This window comes from Ostrea edulis, chromosome 6 (genome assembly GCF_947568905.1).
Source record: "Ostrea edulis chromosome 6, xbOstEdul1.1, whole genome shotgun sequence".
NCBI lineage: Eukaryota > Metazoa > Mollusca > Bivalvia > Ostreida > Ostreidae > Ostrea > Ostrea edulis.
In genome coordinates, this window is record NC_079169.1 from 85794259 (window position 1) to 85816909 (window position 22651).

General features: G+C 36.1%; 1 protein-coding gene and 1 long non-coding RNA gene across 3 annotated transcripts in view; one reads left to right on the forward strand and one right to left on the reverse strand.

The window, feature by feature from the left end:
• LOC125647587 (uncharacterized) overlaps window positions 1-16588 on the forward strand; it is a 37458-nt gene extending 20870 nt beyond the window's left edge. Inside the window, exons 2-6 of one of the 2 annotated variants that reach the window (XM_056142468.1) lie at window positions 3383-3586; window positions 14568-14687; window positions 14813-14906; window positions 15901-16035; window positions 16240-16588. In XM_056142468.1, coding sequence (XP_055998443.1) covers window positions 3491-3586; window positions 14568-14687; window positions 14813-14906; window positions 15901-16035; window positions 16240-16454 — 660 coding nt within the window. In that variant the 5' untranslated portion in view covers window positions 3383-3490 and the 3' untranslated portion in view covers window positions 16455-16588. The remainder of the gene's footprint in view (window positions 1-3382; window positions 3587-14567; window positions 14688-14812; window positions 14907-15900; window positions 16036-16239) is intronic. The other variant, XM_048874320.2, reaches the window with a different exon arrangement.
• Window positions 16589-18279: 1691 nt separating this feature from the next.
• Window positions 18280-20119, reverse strand: LOC125647588 (uncharacterized). The gene is made up of 3 exons (XR_007360004.2): window positions 19679-20119; window positions 18716-18801; window positions 18280-18608 (listed from the first exon to the last, which is right to left on the reverse strand). It is a non-coding gene; the product is annotated as an uncharacterized LOC125647588 (long non-coding RNA).
• Window positions 20120-22651: the final 2532 nt, after the last annotated feature.

The window sequence follows — 22651 nt, forward strand, 5'->3', positions numbered from 1 at the left end:
TGATACATCTTTGTCCTCATGCTAACTTCGGGTTGTTTTTGTCCTGTTTTGGATATAGATACTAATGCCAATACTTTTTCGCTTCGCCCTCAAACACGGTCAAGCCGTAAAACATATTATAATTTTTTTAATTTCTAATTTCGAACTCAAATATAAGCATCAACTCCTGTAAGTTTCAAATAGCGAGCGAAGCTCGCGTCTCGAAGCGATGCGACGAGCTCGTTCCAATGATTACACATATGAGTCACGCGATTTGCTCTTTATCAGCTGAAAAAAGATGTGTATTACCCATAATGCTTCTGGAAAAATGTCGCCGTCACTGCGGTATACTTCATTGACAATCCCGTAATTAAAATAATTAGATTGTTTAGAAAGAACCAAAAACGTTTTTAAATTCCACACAAGCTTTCTCATAGCTTCAAACGTTTTGTTTTTGCTTGGTTTGAGAGAAGATGAAAAAACAGTGCAGCTAATATGACGTCACAATGTAACTGTTTACATCCACCGCGCTATATTTTCCGCGTTAAATGAAGAGGCGGATAAAATGTTTATACGTCGTGTTGCAAGATGTTAATGGGTTTCGCTCGTCTCAACGGTCACACCGTACAACATATTACATTGTCAATCACAAATTTTAAAACAGCTGGACATTTTTTGTATAAGTATATATGTGATCAGTCATTCAAAAACTTACTTTGTTAAACACCACTCTGATTCCACGCACAAGTACTCTGAAGTTGAAATAAAAAATATGCTAGAGTTCCTCATTGACAATATCTTCGTGGTCTTTGGTGATCAGGTCTTCCAACAGTCTGTTGGAATTCCCATGGGCACGAATTGTGCTCCTTTGTTAGCTGACCTGTTTTTATATTCATATGAAGCAGAATTTATTCAAAAACTTCTACGTGAGAAGAAAAAATCTCTCTCTCAATTGGACTTTTAGATATATCGATGACGTTTTGTCTATTAACAATGATAGCTTTCATTCATATGTCGATTTGATATATCCCTGTGAGCTCGAAATAAAAGACACCACAAAGTCGTCCACTTCTGTTTCATACTTAGATATTTTATTGAAAGTAGACATTAAGGTAACTCCATACTCGCAGTTTTATCTGATACAAGTTTGAAAAATGTATTTATTTCCATTCATTAGAGTTAAAACTAACAATTTATCAAATAAAATACCTATGTCATCACACTTTTTAAGATACGAGACGTACATAAACAGAATCATATATCACCGTCAGAAAATTGCAATTTTCCTTAAACAGCGTTATCAAAATTTCATACAAACTGGTTATGACGATATGGTAGCATTCATAACAATTTCATGAAACTGTATCTTCACAAAAATATACGAAATGTCTGTAAAAATAAAGGAAATCTATCGCATAATAGACTTGAAAAAGAAATCAATAGAAACAGAGTTATTGCCCTTGGATTCAATAATTTAAAACGTATCATTGATTATTCATTTATAACTAAGACTTTTAAAATAATTTATTTTTAACAAGATTTTTTACAATAACTATCGGAAAAGACTCCAACAAAATTTATGTTCCTATCACGCATAAATGTAAATAAATCATTGATTTTGCAAAATCTGATGACATCACAAGAGGGTGGAATTACTTTAACGGCAAACTAACAACTCAACTGTATGACAAACGGGATGATTTCAGTTTCTCCATCGTCAACTTCCCACATTTATGTAGCAATATTCCATTATCACCTGCATATGGTGTTTATATATCTCAACTGATTAGATATGCAAGAGCTTGTTCTGGGTATAGTCAGTTTTTGAATCGAGGTAAGCTACTGAAAAACAAGTTGATGGTACAGGGATTTCAACAGTCTCGATTGAAGTCAGCATTTCGCAAATTCTATGGTCGTTATAACGATCTAGTTCGTCAATACAACCTCGCATTGGGTCAAATGCTGTCCGACGTGTTTCATACCGATTGTTAAGCCGTTCTTGGCACACTGATTTTGACTGCGGACAACTCCGTTTACCTGATCAGGATATGGGGCTCACGGCGGGTGTGACCGGTCAACAGGGGATGCTTACTCCTCCTAGGTACCTAACCCCACCTCTGGTGTGTCCAGGGGTCCGTGTTTGCCCAACTATCTATTTTGTATTGCTTGTAGGAGTTATGAGATTGATCACTCTTCGTTATCTTCACCATGCATATGATATATTTAATCCGCGAAGCGGATTATAAAAAAGAGTAACCTGACCCAAACCAGGTTATACTCGTAGAACTTGCCCCAGAATTAAAGGCATTCCTTATAATTTAATGCAGGAGACAAAGATACTAACCTTCGTTTATCAAAATGTACATAAACTCGGAAAAATACAAGTCAACTGAGCCGCGCAATGATTCACTTAGCAACAACGACGAAGCGTCTATGTGCAATTATTTATTGCGATCCAAAACCCCCGGAGAGGGTACAAGACTGTAACAAATAATACAATAATAAATTGTACATTTAAAATACAACAATACAGTTGTATCATATAAATGTGTTTCCTAAAGCAGTCTCAATAATAAGACAAATTGCCCCAAAATAACAGCAAAGGGCATGAAATTACATTAAACGCCATTTTGAAACATGTTATACACAGCGTCCTTGATAACCAAAGTAAGAATCATGAAATTTTACATAAAAATCACCTAAAATACACCTGGAAGATAATATGCTTACTAAATGAACATTATTTAAGGTTATAAAATCAGAGATGCATCAAAATACTTACTCCGTACAGAGCCAAACACCTATTTCTAAATAAAAACAAATTTGTCCCATGCGCTTTTTTGGCGTACATCCGGGTGAGTAAATTTCTAAAGTACAAAACCAAAATGGTCAAACATAAAAATCCGGAATTGTGTAACACTACACTCCCCTCCTGATTTTACTAAAAATCACTATTATTTAAAAGTTTACCAAGAAAAGAATATTCCATACAGAGAATTAAGAAACAATTAAAATGACAAAAATTGTGTCCCACATTTAAAAAGGAAAATGAATTTACAAAAAAGTTATCATATAAGTCTGACAATTCAAATACTTGCAAATTTTTACAAACCTCAACTGTTCAAAATGACTTTATTGAGTCACTGGGAGAGTAACAGCACAAGTTGATGAATTGGACGAATATATGTTTTCCTGTCCTTTCCAAAACGAATCTGGACTTTCCGAACACGATTGTCCTCACTGGGGTAAATTTGCTCGATGATAGCTATGGGCCAACTATTTCTGTGTGCTTGGTCATCTCGCATAAGAACTACATCCCCTACCCCCTACTTGCTTTCAACAGATGTCCATTTGCGTTTGACTTGAAGTCCAGAAAGATATTGCTCACGTCACTTTTTTCCAGAAATCCTGCGCAAGATAAACAACATGTTTCCATTGGGCGCGATACGCATCTTTGATATTAAGTTCAGGTAGGTCATTAGGAAGAGCATCTATCTTCTGTGTGAGCGGAATGTTGGGTGTCAGTACGGCGGAATCCTCAGCATCTGACGAAACAGGAATTATGGGCCTTGAATTAATGATGGAACATACTTCTGCCATGAACGTAGTAAGTATCTCATGAGTGATTCCTTTGGAGTTGGTGCGCAATAACATTGTATCCAAAATTCTTCTGGTCGTCCCGATCATCCTTTCCCATGCTCCTCCAAAATATGAAGTATGGGGAGGGTTAAAAACCCATTGTTTTGGTTTAAGAATGTTCTCACAGAAGGGTCCTCTACAAAAATAGAATCTATCCCCATTTCTTGAGCAGTTCCAACAAAGTTGGTCCCTCGATCTGATCGAAATTGTCGAACTGGGTCTCTTATTGCTATAAACCTTCTAGCTGCGTTTAGAAATGAAGAGCTACTAAGTTCATCTACCACTTCAATGTGTATAGCACGGCACACAAGGCAGGTGAATATGATTCCCCATCTCTTCGGATTGAGCTGACCACTTCTAGAACGTCTGACGACAACAGTCCATGGGCCAAAAGTGTCCACACCCACGAAAGTGAATGGTGGTGAAGGCGTAATTCTCTCCTCTGGTAAATCTGCCATAACTTGTTCACCAAATCTTCCTCTGAGTTTTCTGCATAAAATGCATCGATATATATGGGAAGTAACTTGTCGTTTCATTCCTATGATCCAGTATCCCGATGTTCGAATTTTACCTTCTGTGAGGTGACGTTCTTGGTGTTGAACACCTTCGTGACAATGACGAATGATAAGCTCTCCAATGTGGCGCTTTCTTTGAATTATGACTGGATGAAAGTCTAATGCATCTGCTGCTTTATAACGTTTTAAACGTCCTCCCACGCGCAATATACCATTGTCATCTAGAATTGGGGTAAGCGGAAGAATAACATTTGACTTTGGGATATTCCTCCCCTCCTTGAGAGCACTAATTTCCTTAGAAAAACATGACCATTGAACTTCTTTAAACACAAATATCTCTGCTTCTAACAGTTCATGGCTTGTAAGTGTTGATCCAAATGGTTTGGATTGTTCAAGTGAATTTGAGAAATACTTAGCCAATCGTTTCAAATGAGCAATTGCACGAAGAAGTGCACAGAGATCGGAAAATCTTTCAAAGCGGTGAACACCTAGAGTGTTTTGTGAAGCGCAAGTGGTTTTAGAAGTATTTATCAAGGGTCTGACTTCGATATCAGAACTTGGCTCAATCAACTGATAGTCTATGGCAGATGTCACAGCTGAACTGATGTCAAGTAAAAACGTAGGTCCTTGGATCCAAGCACATTGGGGAATGTCGGTTGCGGCAATAGATCGTGTGGCAATATCGGCTGGATTTTCTTCTGATGATATATAAGTCCATTGGTTTGGAGATGTTGACTGACGGATCATATCCACACGATTACTGACGTAGACATAAAAAAGACGACGTTTGTTATTTATATATCCCAACACAATTTTACTGTCCGTGTACATAGTCGTGGAGTCAAGATCAAATGACAAGTGCTGAGTAACAGTATCCTTGCTATTACATGCAAGTACTGCCACACATAATTCTAAGCGCGGAATGGTGTGACCATGTGTGGGCGCTACTCTGGATTTGCCATGTACAAAACTTATGTGATGGTCTCCATTAACGTAAAAAATCCTGAGGTAAGCTACTGCACCTATAGCCCTAGAAGACGCATCGGAGAATACATGTAGTTATCTGCGGGTGACCTGATTGGACGCAAGATTAGCGTAACATCTAGGTATGACGACTGATTCAAGGTTTACTAGCGATTCCTTGCGTGTAGAGAACTCCTGAGAAAGTGGTTCATCCCAGTCGGTTACTGTAGACATAACATCTTGGAGAATGAACTTCCCTCCGATAGTCACTGCTGACACAAACCCAATAGGGTCGTATAAACTGTTGATAGTAGCTAATAGACCCCTTTTTGTGAATGGTATGTCATTGCAATATACTCGAAAGGTGAAAGAGGCTTTGAATACGTCCCAACTTACTCCTAAGCTGCGATGTAAGGATGCATCACTTAAGTCTAGATTAATGTCGATGACCTCCTTGGCAAGGTCTTCCGTAGGGAAGGACTTGATCACATTAAGAGAATTTGATAATACTTTGTGCAACCGAATGTTTCCTTCCTCCTTCAAGATAGTCTGAGTACGAGAGAATACACTAATGGCTTCTTCACAGGTGTCTACAGACATTAAAGCATCGTCAACGTAAAAGTTATTGAGAACAAAGCTTTTCACATCTTCATCTGCTGTAGATACACATTTGCGGAGTCCAAATGTTGCCACTGCCGGCGAAGGACTGTTGCCGAACACATGTCTTGTCATACGGTACTCTATCATCTCCTGACTTGGGTCATTGTCCTTGTACCACATGAACCTAAGGTAGTTACGATGGTCATCGGGAACAGAGAAGGATAGAACATTTGTTCTATATCGGTTGTTATCGCCACAGGGCCTTGTCTAAATCGCAGAAGAATTCCTAGGAGTGAGTTCACTAAATCTGGTCCTGTTAAAAGAACATCATTAAGACTGACGCCTCCATATTTTGCAGATGAGTCAAATACGCAGCGAATATTCCCAGGTTTTTTGGGATGATACACAGCGAAAAGTGGTAAATACCATATTCAGTACTGGCATGCAATTCCGGTGCTTCTTCAGCATGTCTGCAATCAAGAATTTTCTTCATAAAGCCTACAGCGTGTTTCATTTTTTCAGGGTTTCGACGCAAATTTGCATCCAATATGCGAGCTCTTTTCATTGCATGTGGCTTATTGTTAGGAAGATATTGATGGTTTTCCCGGAAAGGCAATGGAGCTGTCCAACATCCGTCCTGACCTTTGTACATTTTCTTGTCCATAATTTCTAAAAATTGCTTGTCTTCATATGAAAGACCTGGAGTATCATCATCCTTTCTTTTCTCAAAGATGTGATTATTTGCAACATGCATGTTACTCATGCAGGGTTGAAACAGTGTCTTTCGTCCATCCTTCAATGTGAAAGTTTTCATAACAGATATTTCATCTGGTTTGTGGATTGTACCTAGACACACATCGCCAATTTTGACCCAACCCAGTCGAAGTCTTTGTGCAAATGGTGCATGAATAGGCCCTAGTCTCTGTTCAGGAATGTGGTGCGCAGGCAGCAGGTCTCGTCCTAAAAGTAAGAGTATCTGGGATTCATCTCTTATAGGTGGTATAGCATCCGCTAAGTCACTTAGACGTGAATGTACTTTTGCTGCTGATGGCGAGGGGATTTCATCTATATGATCCGGTATCTGATCACACTCAATGAGCGTGGGTAGTTTCATCTTACATGATGAATCGAATGACTCAATGATAGGTTAGAGCACCTACGGCCATACTCTGTTGACAATCCAGAGCAAGATGAAAGAGAATATGGTAATTCAGGTCCTGATATTCCAAAATGATCAAAGAGTGATGATCTCGCTAATGAACGATTACTCTGTTCATCGATTATCACATATAATTCAAGAGCACGGTCTCGTTGTCCATCTCGGGAAACTCGAGCAAGTAATGTTTTTGCACATGATCTGCTTGATCCTCATAAGGTTGTATACCTTGTGGTCACTTCATGTTCCGGTGATGACAAACAGTTATTCGTTTGTTCCACAAACTAAACCCTGTCCTCATGTAAGGCTGAATCCTCAAATGCAAATGAAGGATCATTTTTTCGTCTAGCCATCTTTTCCAGAAAAGTCACAAACACATGAAATGGCGGGTATGCTGTATCATATTCCTCCTCGTATCTACTAGCCTCTGTAGTCCACCTCTCTTGCAACTGATATGGAAGCTTAGCTACGATCAAATTAACTCCTGCTGATGAGTCATATGATGCAAATAAGTTTTTGAATTGATCCTCATTCTTCAGTGAGTCAGTCTCTACCACAATATCAAGTTCATACAGACGCTTGAAGTCTTTGTTTGTAATTTTTGAAAAAGATAACAGTTTCTGTTCGACGGAAGATTCAACCATCTCAGGTCGCGCATAACGATCTGACAATCTCTGCCAAATTCTGTCTTTAGCACAATTTGGGTCGCTGTAATTTGCAGAGCAAATAGTTATTGCTAACTTCTTTGACTCTGGTCCTAAGTAACGAATAAGCAGATCTACTTCCTCTGCTGCACTAAGTTTGAGTTCACTCACTACATCTTGGAATGGTTTTTTTTTTCAGGAACCAAATGATTCAGGTCTATCATCAAAATCATGGATTCTTTTCAGCAGCATATCTTTTTTCACAATATATTTCGAAACCTCGATGCAGATATTTTCCTCCCTCTTCACAAATGGTGTAGCTTCAGGGTTGAGAGGAGTATCATTTTCCGGCAGAACTCTGTTAGCATTCATATCTAGAGCACAATTATTCCGAGTCTTGTATTCATTAACAGGGTGATCCGCGAGAACTGGTACTCGAATTTGTGAAATATTTGTTTGAGATAAATGTCCATGATCCTGTAACTGGACATCATGTACATACTGTCTAGTTCGCGTTTTAACAGTATTTGATAATTCGGGGTCACTCACACTTGAATTCGAATCTGCCACATCGAGAAATTCATCCATTGCACTAAGACCTTGCGCACATTCTTCTAACTGCCTTCCACTTTCAAGACTCTTTAGTTTGGCATTCAGATTTGCTTATTCTCTAAGAATATCAGCTTCCTTTTCAACAAATTTTAATCGAACACGAGCTTCCTCTAATTTGGCCTTTTGTTTCACATACAGGGAGCTGACATGTGAGTGTGTTAATGAAAAATGTTTCGATTTGGCACTTAAGTGTGACTTAATAGATTGTGCCTTTGAATGAGAATTTTCCTTCCTAATGGGGGATGACTGTTTGTTCATGTTGGGTTCAGTAAAAACAGGAGCTATTTTATCCAGACTTTCACTCTTCATGTGCTCTGTTTTAAGTGGATCATGTATTGAGTTCCACTCCAGTTCTTTTATCTTGTCATGAATAAAAGACATCAAAACTTCTTTCATGAAATGTGCATTATTTTTCTCAGTGTCACTTTGCTCTGATCGTACACTGACAAGATAGTCACAAAATTCAGTGTAAACATTTAAATAATGTTCAGATTGTTGCTTAAGTTCATTTATCACTGCAACAGGGGGATAAGATACTGCCGAGGCAATGATAGAGTTCAATGTTTGTTGTATTTCATGTAATGAAAGTTTATATTTCTTAACATGACCTTCATAAATCTCAAGTCTGTGAGCAAGCGTTGTTGTCGCAGCTCCGTTTTCTCAGAAACACTGCCGGATGCCATCTTGAGAATTCCAGGGAATCCGTGAAGTTGGTTCTATTAGGATCTTGTACTGTGCAATTATTTATTGCGATCCAAAAACCCCCGGAGAGGGTACAAGACTGTAACAAATAATACAATAATAAATTGTACATTTAAAATACAACAATACAGTTATATCGTATAAATGTGTTTCCTAAAGCAGTCTCAATAATAAGACAAATTGCCCCAAAATAACAGCAAAGGGTATGAAATTACATTAAACGCCATTTTGAAACATGTTATACACAGCGTCCTTGATAACCAAAGTAAGAATCATGAAATTTTACATAAAAATCACCTAAAATACACCTGACAGATAATATGCTTACTAAATGAACATTATTTAAGGTTATAAAATCAGGGATGCATCAAAATACTTACTCCGTGCAGAGCCAAACACCTATTTCTAAATAAAAACAAATTTGTCCCATGTGCTTTTTTTGGCGTACATCCGGGTGAGTATATTTCTAAAGTACAAAACCAAAATGGTCAAACATAAAAATCCGGAATTGTGTAACACTACAGTCTACATGTAGCTATAGAAGGTCGCCATCTTAACTCGTTGTCAATTTGTCTTAGTTCAAAAGAGCCTAGCCTATTTATTAAATTATTATATCGAAGGTGAAGTTTGTCATGACAGAAAATATGTGTAGACGATGCATGCAATGCGTATTTCGCTGCCCTTTAGAGATCAACTTTGAAGTCGCTCATCTCCGACAGATTGAGAAAATACGGGAAATTGCATTGTTTAGGCCTAGATCTACCCAAAGTAAGTCTTCAAATATCAGAAAATGCAATAATTTGTGGCTTTTAACTCTGTGAAAATTTATACTACATGAAAACTTACCCTTGCATGCAAAGCTGTCACTAATAGTAAATCCAACACAAGAAAATATGTAAGCAAGTGACAAATCGCGATCCACATGTCAATGTGACTGACGTCATGTGGTAAAATGTGACGTATGAATTTTTTTGTTTGCTTTGTTGAAAGCAATAAAACACCCCCCCCCCTTTCCTCGGTGAGAAATGTATTTGAAAATGAACAGGACAATTCTTACGTGGTAAATTATTAATTCGAATATAATATCTTTGTTTTAATCTATTTTAAAATTATTCGATCATCATACAGAGAAAGATGATTTACAAGTGATTACCGTACAAGTAGATGCTAAATGACAACGAGAAAACAGTATGTGTATCAAACCGAAGTATCTTATTGTACACGTTGACTTTCTATTCCATAGAAGGCTGAAAACTGCTGCGATGTAAATTTAGAGAGAGAGAGAGAAAATAGTTCCGGCTTCTGGTTGTCAAGGGGGTGTGTCCCCATACCAAATCAGCAATCGTAACTACTCGGCTATTTCCGTAACCGCAAATGAACCTCGTATGTGGATCGACGCCATCAGAGTTGGTTGATACGTATACATAAACGTAACTTTGACGTCACAGTCGTACGTTACTCTATGAAACGTGAACTTTCAAATGCATCTAAGATATTATACACATCTAAGGTATTGTACCACTATCAATTTCCACTTACATGTTATGTATTAGGGTGAATAAGACGTTAATGATACAAAAACTGAATCTGTGGTGAAAATATAAATAACATATTATTCAGGGATTCGGTTCTGGCCTTTTAACTCTCATCCACGGGCGCGCTTCCGGCGAAGAAATGCATCGATTTGATGCAATTCTTGCGCCGATCCACGTCCGAGTCTTCTTACAGGTTACGGAAAAAGACGAGCGCGTGATCCGATTGACCAAATCAGGTTATACAAAAATAACCTGCGTTCCTCAATTGGAATTTGACCAATCAGAGACAAGAATACAATAAGAATTAAATTATATAGATATGACATTAAATTGTAAATTCAGTGTTCACTGATTGACGACGTGATCACATTTTGTTAAGGGATGCCCATTTCGGGGCCCTCTTTTTGTATATATATTGTATATACATGTATATATTGCATATTAAATTGTTATTTTAGTGTTCACTGATTGACGACGTGGTCACATTTTGTTAGGGATGCCCATTTAAGCAAAATTGTTGCTGGTTCCTTTTTTGTATATACATGTATATATTGCATATTCAATTGTTATTTTAGTGTTCACTGATTGACGACGTGATCACATTTTGTTAGGGATGCCCATTTAAGCAAAATTGTTGCTGGTTCCCTTTTTGTATATACATTGTATATACATGTATATATTGCATATTCAATTGTTATTTTAGTGTTCACTGATTGATGACGTGATCACATTTTGTTAGGGATGCCCATTTAAGCAAAATTGTTGTTGGCTCCCTTTTTTATGCCTCTGAGATCGAAGATCGGGGGGGGGGGGGGGGGGGTATTGTTTTTGTCCTGTCTGTTATACTGTCTGAAACTTTAACCTTGCTAATGGCTTTTGAGCGGTGAGTGCTGGAGCTTTGGTGTTTCACATGGGTATTCCTTATGACAAGACCTTTCCGTGAGTACCGGCGTTTATGACCCTGTGACCTTGCCCTTGGAGTTTGACATACTTTTTGAAAAACTTTAACCTTGCTGGTAGCTTTTGGACGGTGGGTGATAGAGCTTTGATATTTCACTTGAGTATTCCTTATGACAAGACCTTTCCGTGAGTACTAACATTTTTAAAAACTTTTACCTTGCTAATAACTTTTTAACAATAAACGCTAGAGATTTGATATTTCACATGAGTATCCCTTGTAACACGACCTTTCCGTGGGTACCAACATGTTTGACCCTGTGACCTCGACCTTGGAGTTTGACCTACTTTTTAAAAAACTTTAACCTTGCCAATAACTTTTGAACAGTAAGAGATAGAGCTTTGATATTTCACATGGGTATTCCTTGATGGTAAATGTTGGAGCTTTCATATTGCACATGAGCGTTTCTTGTGGCAGGGTCTTTCTGCTGGTGCCGGGAGGTTTGTCCTTGTGGCCTTCACCGTCTTTGGGGTTGGCCGTTGTCGGGGGCGTTTGTGTTTCACAAACACATCTTGTTGTATATATATATTGCATATTAAATTGTTTTGTTTTTTTCAGTGTTAACTGATTACAATGTGATCATATTTTGTTTCTGGATGCCCATTTAAGCAAATTTGTCGCTGGCTCCCTTTGCAGCATATTGCGCATTAAATCCTTATTTGTAGTGTTCACTGAATGATGACGTGATCACTTTGATTAGGGATACCCATTTAAACAAATCGTTGCTGGCTCCTTATATTTGCACGGTGCATGTAATCAGCTCAAAATTGCTGTTGTTTTGGTGTTCACTGATCATGCTTTGCTTAGGGCCATCCACGTGAATCAATGGCACTGTAGTTCCTTATTGCTGGTTTACCTGGGGTGCTCACAGAAAGGTGAGCTTTTAGACGATTCTACAGTTTTACAATTATTCTTTGTGTGAATAAATAGATCAATAAAAATCCATAGTTCAAGAAGACTACATGTACATCTAATAATGGTGAGGGTTTGTGTCGGTACATATCGTAGGAGTCATGTAACAACTCTCTCTACATATATACAGGTTTCACACCTCCAGTTTACAATCCTTTGAACTGGAGATCAAACCTCCGTAATAAAACAAAATTAAACACCTGTTGATCTGACAAATTTTGAAAACACAAAAATAGACGTATAAATATTCCGGATCTATTGATATTAGTCTTTGATTATTGTATAATCCGATGAAAGAAATAAAACCCACAAGAAATGTGCGTAAGCATATGCTTTTCATACTTCTATAAGTGTCATTATGACCGGAACTAAACTTACGCGGACCGGAACGTAAGTTATAACGTGGAACGACAATTATAGGTATTTAGCATTCCTAAATCATGCAACACCGGACGACAATATGTACCGTCATACACACTTTGGATAAGATCATTTCGATTTACTGACCAGTCACAAAGAGGGAAATAGTATCAAAAGTTTCCAAGATTATCCATAAGTTGTGCAACTCGGCTTTATATCAATAGTTTCTCGTCATTACGAGATCTTTTCTCGTAATTTCAAGATAATTATCTCGTAATTACGAAATCTTTTCTCGTTATTACGGAGATCATGGAATGTGAATTTATTTTTTTTACATGATACTGATAGGCTTTCGTAACAACCCCTTCCTAAACAACGCCCCCATGCCAAAATTTTAATTCATAACAAGTCGCACGTATCTCATAAAAGACAAGGAATGAGAGATAGAAAGTTGAAAACAAGGAATGAGATAGAAAGAGAAGACAAGGAATGAGAGATAGAAAGAGAAGACAAGGAATGAGAGATAGAAAGAGAAGACAAGGAATGAGAGATAGAAAGAGAAGACAAGGAATGAGAGATAGAAAGAGAACCCTAGGAATGAGAGATTGAAAGTGAAGAAAAGGAGTGAAAGAAGACAAGGAATAAGAGAAGACAAGGAATGAGAGATAGAAAGTGAAAACAAGGAATGAGAGATAGAAAGAGAAGACAAGGAATGAGAGATAGAAAACTAAAAACAAGGAATGAGAGATAAAAAATGAAGACAAGGAATGAGAGAAAGAAAGTGAAGACATGGAATGAGAGATAGAAAGAGAAGACAAGGAATGAGGGATAGAAAGAAGAAAAGGAATGAGAGATTTGAAAGTGAAGACAAGGAATGATAGAAAGAAAGTGAAGACAAGGAATGAGAGAAAGAAAGAATATATGAAATGAGAGAAGACAAGGAATGAGAAAAAGAAAGTGAAGACAAGGAATGAGAGAAGATAAGGAATGAGAGATAGAAAGAGAAGACAAGGAATGAGAGATAGAAAGATAATACAAGGAATGAGAGATAAAAACTAAAGTTAGGGCATGGGAGATAAAAAATGAAGACAAGGAATGAAAGATAGAAAGTTAAGACAAGGAATGAAAGAAGACAAGGAATGAGAGAAAGAAAGTGTAGACAAGGAATGAGAGACAGAAAGTGAAGATAAGGAATGAGAGAGAGAAAGTGAAGACAAGGAATGAGAGATAGAAAGAGAAGACAAGGAATGAGAGACAGAAAGTGAAGATAAGGAATGAAAGAGAGAAAGTGAAGACAAGGAATGAGAGATAGAAAGTGAAGACAAGGAATGAGAGACAGAAAGTGAAGACAAGGAATGAGAGATAGAAAGAGAATATATGAAATGAGAGAAGACAATGAATGAGAAAAAGAAAGTGAAGACAAGGAATGAGAGAAGATAAGGAATGAGCGATAGAAATAGAAGACAAGGAATAAAAGATAGAAAGATAATACAAGGAATGAGAGATAAAAACTGAAGATAGGGCATGGGAGATAAAAAAGGAGGCAAGGAGTGAGAGATCGAAAGTGAAGACAAGGAATGAAAGAAGACAAGGAATGAGAGAAAGAAAGTGTTGACAAGGAATAAGAGACAGAAAGTGAAGATAAGGAATGAGAGATAGAAAGTGAAGATAAGGAATGAGAGAAAGAAAGTGAAAACAAGGAATGAGATAGAAAGTGAAGACAAGGAATGAGAGATAGTGAAGACAAGGAATGAGAGATAGAAAGAGAAGACAAGGAATGAGAGAAAGAAAGTGAAGACACGGGATGAGAGATAGAAAGTGAAGACAAGGAATGAGAGATAGAAAGAGAAGACAAGGAATGAGAGATAGAAAATGAAGACAAGGAATGAGAGATAGAAAGAGAAGACAAGGAATGAGAGACAGAAAGTGAAGACAAGGGATGAGAGAATGTTAAACTGCAATAATTTGACCCTTCCAATGTCTTTACAACAGGTCAAGATGGCTCAAATGACTACGCCAGTCCGTCTTGCTTTGGTACTCTCTCTGTGGAATTTATGTGCGTGGATTGCAGCTATATTGGCGCCTGGTTGGATTGTAATGAAAAATTCAGAGGTAAATACGTCTTTAAGAGCTTACAGCACACTGAAATGTAGTGTACAGATCAATGAGAACAATAGACCTCTACCAATATGCTGGATAGGTGTGCATACTCAAATTTCACTATAATTTGATTTCAGGAGGAAACAGTGTCGGTTGGCATTTTTTATACGAGGAGCTGTTCACAGTCTTCCTGCGAGACGACCCATTACTATGGTTCTGTGAAAACTTATGGTGAAGTGTTTTTCAGTAATGTTATGTTAAGACACTCTTTCTCTCACTCTGTTTGGCGACACACAGTCTCTCTCATACAACCATTAGATATACTTTTAAGCATCCTGTTTGAAAAATGTATCGATTTGTAAACTCCATACATTTTACTCAGAAACTTAATATAAAAGTGCTTTGCACTATCATTTAGTGTCCAAAGTTTACACATCGATAATTTTTTCTAAAAGAATGTTTAACTCTATGATAAATTCAATATGACAAAGTTTCCTTATCCCACACCACGAGGTACTTTTCTGTCAACCACTTAAGAAACAAATCAAATTAAAGTAATACTCAAAGGTATGAACTGCACCGCTTCACGCCAGGATACTTCATGAAGCGTTGTAATTCATACCCTCGGGTACTTTCAAAAACAAAATTAACATTTTACTTTCATTTCTGTCGGAATTCCCAGCTGTTAAAAATAGACGTACTATAATTATCAATTTTCATACGTGCATTGTCAGCAACTGCATCGCATTCATGAGGAAATGGCTATCATTACAATTTGTAAATATTTCAAAGACGAATCATTGGAAATTTAAATATAAGATCGATTATAGTTATAAATTATGGCAATTAGTTACATCACAACTTTCAGTGAGTGTTTCTCATATGGATAACACGAGGGATTTAAACTTGAGCACCCCATTTCTTTGACGGAAATGATACAAATTGAAGAACTACTAAAGTTGCATGGCCATTCTGACATGAGAGGTGAAGATAACGAACAGTGATCAATCTCATAACTCCTATAAGCAATACAAAATAGAGAGCTGGGTAAACACGGACCCCTCGATATACCAGAAGTGGGATGAGGTGTCTAGTTGGAGTAAGCATCCCCTGTCGACCGGTCACACCCGCCGTGAACCCTATATCTTGATCAGGTAAACGGAGTTATCCGTAGTCATAATCAGTGTGCCAAGAATTTAATTTTGTATTCATGACTATCTTGTAGTTGTGTTGGCGATACAGATGGAGAGCGTTTTGGCAGTGGTTTGTTGTGCAGCTGGCTGCCTAATACTGTTGGTAAATGTTAATGCCATAACCCCCTCAAAAGCAGTCACTGGTGGGATTCCCTTATGTTTGGCAGGTAAGATAAAATACGAACCCATTGAAATTGTCTGCAGTTTACCTATACCACTTACACCATGATGATTCTGTGTCCTGAGATATGCATTATTCTAACCGATTTTATCAGAGGTACTAGTATGATAATATTCTAACAGATGATCATACATGTATGAAATTATGAATACAAAAATCACAGCTAAAGTACTCACTTTGTAAATCACAGCTACCATCGAGTTTATCATCATCATTCGATGGATTGCTGTGAACTTGGATGGCAGGGATTTGCTTGTTCCCTACTTCATCATTATTGGCCTATTAGGATTCCTTGTTCTTTTTCCTGCTTGCATCCTACTTTTGAATCGCTACAACAGACCACAAGGACCTGTTGGAGATGGTAACCAAGAACTCGTTGAACTTACTACTGACAGCAGTCTCTAGAAGAACTGGAGGATTACCATCAATGACAGAATTCATAATATCGAACTTTCGTGACACTGAACTTGAAATCAATAAATTAACGTGTTTATCTTTATAATTTTAATTAAAAGAGGGGAGCTGTCCTCAAAAATGTATTGTTCGTATGATAATTGTAGTAATATCTTAATTACCTATATAAAGAGGTTCGCACCTGAGATTTGGAGTAACGTAAATTTTTGGGAAGTGTATTTTTTATTTCTACATTGAAGAAAAATTAGGAAATTAAAAAGAAACCCTGGAGTCGCAGTGCTACAGTGTTCTAAACATGACCTTATTGCACTTAAAATTGACTCGAGAATTATTCAATTAAACTTGAGTTGTCTGTTGGTGTCAACACAACATAAGCAACACATATCAATCATTACATAAAATAGATACATTAGCATGTCTTCTAACAATATAGATCTAAAAGTTTAATACAAGTGATGGAAATAAATAATGACCTTTTTGCACTTGAGATACATTCTGATTTACATAAAATTCATGACATCAAATTTGAGAGTTTAAGGTAGCTATTGATAGCTAGCCCCAAAAAAACCGCTCATTTAATTTTTTTCAATTTTATTTATTTTAACATTTTGACTTTATCCTAAAACATATCAAAAAATCAACAAAAGTAATCAGGTTAATTTTCGAGGAAAGCGAGATTGAAATCCCCTCTTTTGCAGCCCCAAAAGGCAAAAAATACTAAAATTGAGCAAATTAACACAAAAGCCAATAAAAATTTTATTGACACCAGAAATAATGTTTGTCATATATAGTAATGTAAATTAAACACAAACAGATAGAAAATCAACATGGATTAGATTTTCAAAATGCATCTAAGGAAAACATTGGCATGATTCGACTTGGCAATTGGCCAAATTTACCCTAAATATGGCGTTTCTCAAATACTATCACGCATACATTTTTTGACAACAACAAAATTCTGCTCATAAAATTTCTGATTTTATTTCATTTTTACAATAAGTCAAGTAGTATCTAAAATATTGAATAGAAAAAAATATACCAAATGAGGTTTAATCTGAAACTATGTCAGATTTTGTAACCCTACCCCCTCCCTTCTAGAAATGAATTTTAAGAGATACAGTCAGCAGAGATAAACTATTGACCTTAAATGATTAAGCATTCCCAAATTACCATATTGAGCATTCAAACTCACAATACTAGAAGTTTCTATGAGCCATTTAAGAATGATATATAGTGTGTGCTATTGCAGTTGACCTTTTTGCACTCACAATGATTGCCTAAATATTTAGTTATTTTTCATACAATTTCTTGTAATAACTAGACCAAATCTATTACCTATACATATTTTTTGATAGAAGTTTATATCACTATACAGTATAATACACCAAATATGTTTAAATAACCATTTCATATTTCAATAAATAATTAATATCAATGGAAAGAGACCCATGGACTGCCCATGGATCACTACATTTAAGTCCATCTGAGTCATCTTACCCTCACAGATAGGTGTGTCTTTCATAAGTTTAAGATTTCTAATTGTAGTTTCACATGGAACTATTGGATAACTGAGAATGCATGTACATGTATATTGCATTAACTAACAGAAGTTTTCCCCAGGTGAAGGTCTATGTTCACTGTATGTATAAGGGGGGGGGGGGGGGGGGGGGGGGGGGGGTGTGAATTAGTTCCATTATGAAACTTTTCTAAAAATTTTATATACATTAATGTATCTACGATGTATGTTTCAACTAAATTTTGAATTACAAGGAAAATTCAAACACATTGATTGAAGTAATAAAATTGATATTCTATCATGTGCACATTTTTTACTAATATATCTAAGAAAAAATAATCAACATTGAAATTTCCTTTACATCTATGCAATATTATTGTCTTTCAAAAGGCATGTACTTGTAATATACGAGTACATGACATGTACTTGTTTTCCCTTAAATTCACAATTTAGTTTAAAGTATGTTGTATAACATCCACTGCTCTGAGCTCATATAAGTGAATTAATGTTTTTCATCCAGTCCCAAATTTTGCAGTAGTTCTTTAATCTTCGGAACTTGATCAAACATTTTTAAATTTGTGGATTTGTGGGGTCCAGGGGATATGTCATCATCACTGTAAATGGAGTACCTGTTCAAAATATAAATAAATATATTTAAATATAGCAAAAAAGATGAATATCTGATATACTCAGAATTGTCTTTACAAATGTTTATAAAAAAAAAAAAATATAGTACCTCTCTTGCTGTTATACTTGTTGACTCGAAATCCACTTCAACCTGCACTGGTCCTATCTAACCTCCCTCGGTCTTCAGGCTGATGCCTAGAAAAAAGATCATCATAATTGATATTTGCACAGTTAGGTCTATATTATACCATTGAGTAATTAGATTGCGTCATACAATGTGAATTTTAAAACTGTGTATCAACACATATTCAGTTAAAATTTAAATACTGATGTTTCAAAATTATAAATTGCAATGAGATGCCATGTATATATGTTTTCATAAACTGCCATAGACTTATCATATCTGTTTTATTTACAAAATGTGGGTCAAGAGAAGGGCATACGTGTAGTATACATATCTTACTTATACATACAGTGCATACATTTGCCTATGAGAGGGCATATGCAGACTTGTGATTAATTTACATTATTTAAAAAGGTTTTGCCAACCTACATGTTTGTGTGAAACACAAAACTTCAGGTTTGATATATTTCTTAGGTCACTGAAATTTCAAAGTAATAGTATATGTATACTATAGTCTAGGGAATTATAATTCAACACATGCCCCCCCCCCCCCTTTCCACTTTTTATCCGGTTCCCTCATACCCCTAGATAGTAGGTCTATACAGATATTTGTTTTTCATTACTTTTATACATGTAGTTCAAGGTATGTTATTTTCGTAACAGTTATTTTCATAACGATATTATTATTTTCTTAATAAAAGAGTTGTGAGAGCCCATGTTTACAAATGTGGTATACATTTACATGACATCCGTTCGTTTACAATCACTGGCACAGGTGGGAGTTATATTTTATGCACATATGGAATACATATATACATACAAAATAATACATCTACTGTATGTCGTGTGTTTAAACTTACAGATGTTATTATAAATCGCGTTGTGAAATAGCAGAGGAAATGTGAGTTGAACTTTTGAATACAAATTTATGGCATTTTTTTCACTCACCAAACGAAACTATGATTTCGTTGTCCAACTTGAATACATCCACCAACTTCCTCTTCTTGCAAGAAACTTTGTTTGGCCTCTCAATGACTGTATAAACAGTATTTAATCTCTCAGCATGCAGCACTCGGACATTACGATGCATCAATCAACAACTTTGTTTACGTAGCGCATCTATGTACATGGATTGGTGGTTGGTTTAACATTTCAATTAGCAAAAAGTTTCACACAGATGAAACATTTGATCTACCATTACTACAGACATTGACGTATACTTATGTGGTATGTGCATATTTTCTGTAGGCGAGTCAGTCACAGCAACAAAACACTTTCGGAACCCCTTTTTGTTTTTCGACTATTCTATGACGGAGTAAGGAATTCCGGAAAATGAATTCACGTGAAAATACACAATTTTTACTGATCACGTGGTTGCTATCCGTCGCTACCTTAAAAGGATATATAAGGAGTAATGTCAATTTCCAAAATTTCACATAATTTTCAAGGTCTTGTCTTAAAATTTAAAATGAAACTTTAAAAGTGCGGGCTGGAGATCAAATTTTTTATTTATTGGCGAAAATATTTAAATTTTATACAAAATTCCGAGTAAATTAATTTAAAGTTTTTTTAAGAATCGGTGTTCCGTTTCGAAAAAAATATATCAACCAAATTAATAAATTACAACATTTGAACTAGTTCCAAGTCTCAACTACTCATGAATAATAAAACTGAAATACACGTACATGTATAGGAGTATAAAAATAGAAGCTATATTGGATGAAACAGACACTGAAATAGCATGCAGATTTAGAACTTTTTGATTAATCAATCCTTCTTCCACAAAATATAGTCCCTATCAAACCCCATCAAAATGTGAATTGACAAAAAACAATTTCAACTGGATAGGGTTCAGTAGTAGATGTGTAATATGTTAACACTAATGGGATCAGTATTGAACCAGAAAACAATTAGTTGTAGCATCTTGCGCAGTTGTGCTCAAAACTGATTTTTGTTTTTATTTTCATGAATGGATCTTTCTTTTAAGGAGTTAAAGAAATGTCTCAATAAATTCATAACAACCCTCATAAGATGAAGTTCGGTAACGTTAAATATTAGAAATATAAATTAATTCCGATAATGACGAGATTTTTCGGTCTATTTCTGAAATCATATTTCCATTCGAAAAAAGTATTCAAGTTTTATTTTAAGAAATTACGAGAAAGATTTTAATTCCTGAATAGAAATGATGTAAATACTATCACTGTTTCTCAATGACTAAACAAATTACTCCACACCGATGAATTTAATAAGAAAATCTTTAACAATTCCTGGTCAGCTGACGCAGAACATCCACTAGTTTTTCGTAATCACCCACGTGGTTGTAAATGGTGGCAATAAAATATCTAAGTATGAAGCAGAAGTGGACGATTCTGTGGTATCTTTTATTTCGAGCTCACAGGGATATATCGATTCGACATATGAATGAAAGTTATCATTGGTAATAGACAAACGTCGTCGATACATACATCTGAATGTCGAATTGAAGGTCACAGCAAGGTATTTCTTCTCGCGTATAAGTTTTTGAATAAATTCTGCCTCATATGAATATAGAAACAGGTCAGCTACCAAAGGACCACAGTTCGTGCCCACGGCAATTCAAACAGACTGTTGGAAGACCTGATCAGCAACGACCAAGAAGATATTGTCAATCAGGAACTTTCGCACATTTTTTACTTCAACTTCAGAGTACTTGTGCGTGGAATCAGAGTGGTGTTTAACAAAGTAATTTTTGGATGACTGATCACTACATATGATCTGTTTTCCATTTTTGTTGAAGAAGCAACTGTATATGATGTCAAAAAGTCTAGTCTTTAATTTATCGTGAGGAATGGTCGTGTATAGTGTTGAAAAGTCATGAATGACCGACGTTATCTGTTTTAGGACCTTTTAGAATAAGTGATTTGAGGTTCTCATTTTCAACTATATCAACATCACCAGTAATGACATGTCCAGCTGCACTATAGTTGAAAGAATATGAGATCTTGTAATGAGGGAAGGGCAGGGTGTAGGGTTCTGGAGTTCTGGCCATAAATGATCTCAGCATGACTTTATTGCTCAAAATAACTTTTTATTGGTTTTTACGAAGAGAACAACGGGTCAAAGTCCCGCATCCACCCGGCTTCGTGAAAGTAATGCTCAAGAGAGTAGGGAAGATCTACAACCGGGCATAAACTCAACACTCAATGGACAACACCATTCAAAAGCATATTAAATATTATTGAAATCTATATAAAAGATGACACTAAAAACAAATCAGACAAATGACCACACGGAGCCGAGTATGGACGGCCACCTACAGAGCAGATAGTGTAGTTATCCGCAGTACTAGTGTACTAACCTTCATAATATTACCGTAAACTTGGAGGTCTCCAATAACACATAAAGGTGTAGACAACAAATCTTGAGATCTCCAATAACACACAAAGGTGTAGACAACAAACCTGGACGTCTCCAATAACACACAAAAGTGTAGATAACAAAGTAAGTAAGTAAGTAATTTTTATTTAAAGTCGGAAACTATATACAGGTAAACAATAAACATGAGCTAAGAGCTCTTTAACCGACTATATAGCATTAAAAAAAACAACCACAAAGCACTAATGATATATAATTGCATGCATAGACATAAAAACAGAAATTTGAAATAAAACAGGACGCATACATGTATACAGACATCACAAGTCATGCATATATATACACAGGGACTAGCTATATTAAGATGAGCATGCATCACTGAAAACAGTTTGCAACACAAACATAAAAATATGGATATATACATAGAATAAATAAATATGCATACCTAAGAGACAGAGCGGAGTAAAAATAAAACAGTTAAATTTGTACATATAAGCTTAGAAGCATAGTTAGAAGTTAGATCAAAACTTTAAGATTTAGGCAGGAGAGGCTGGAATTTGCATG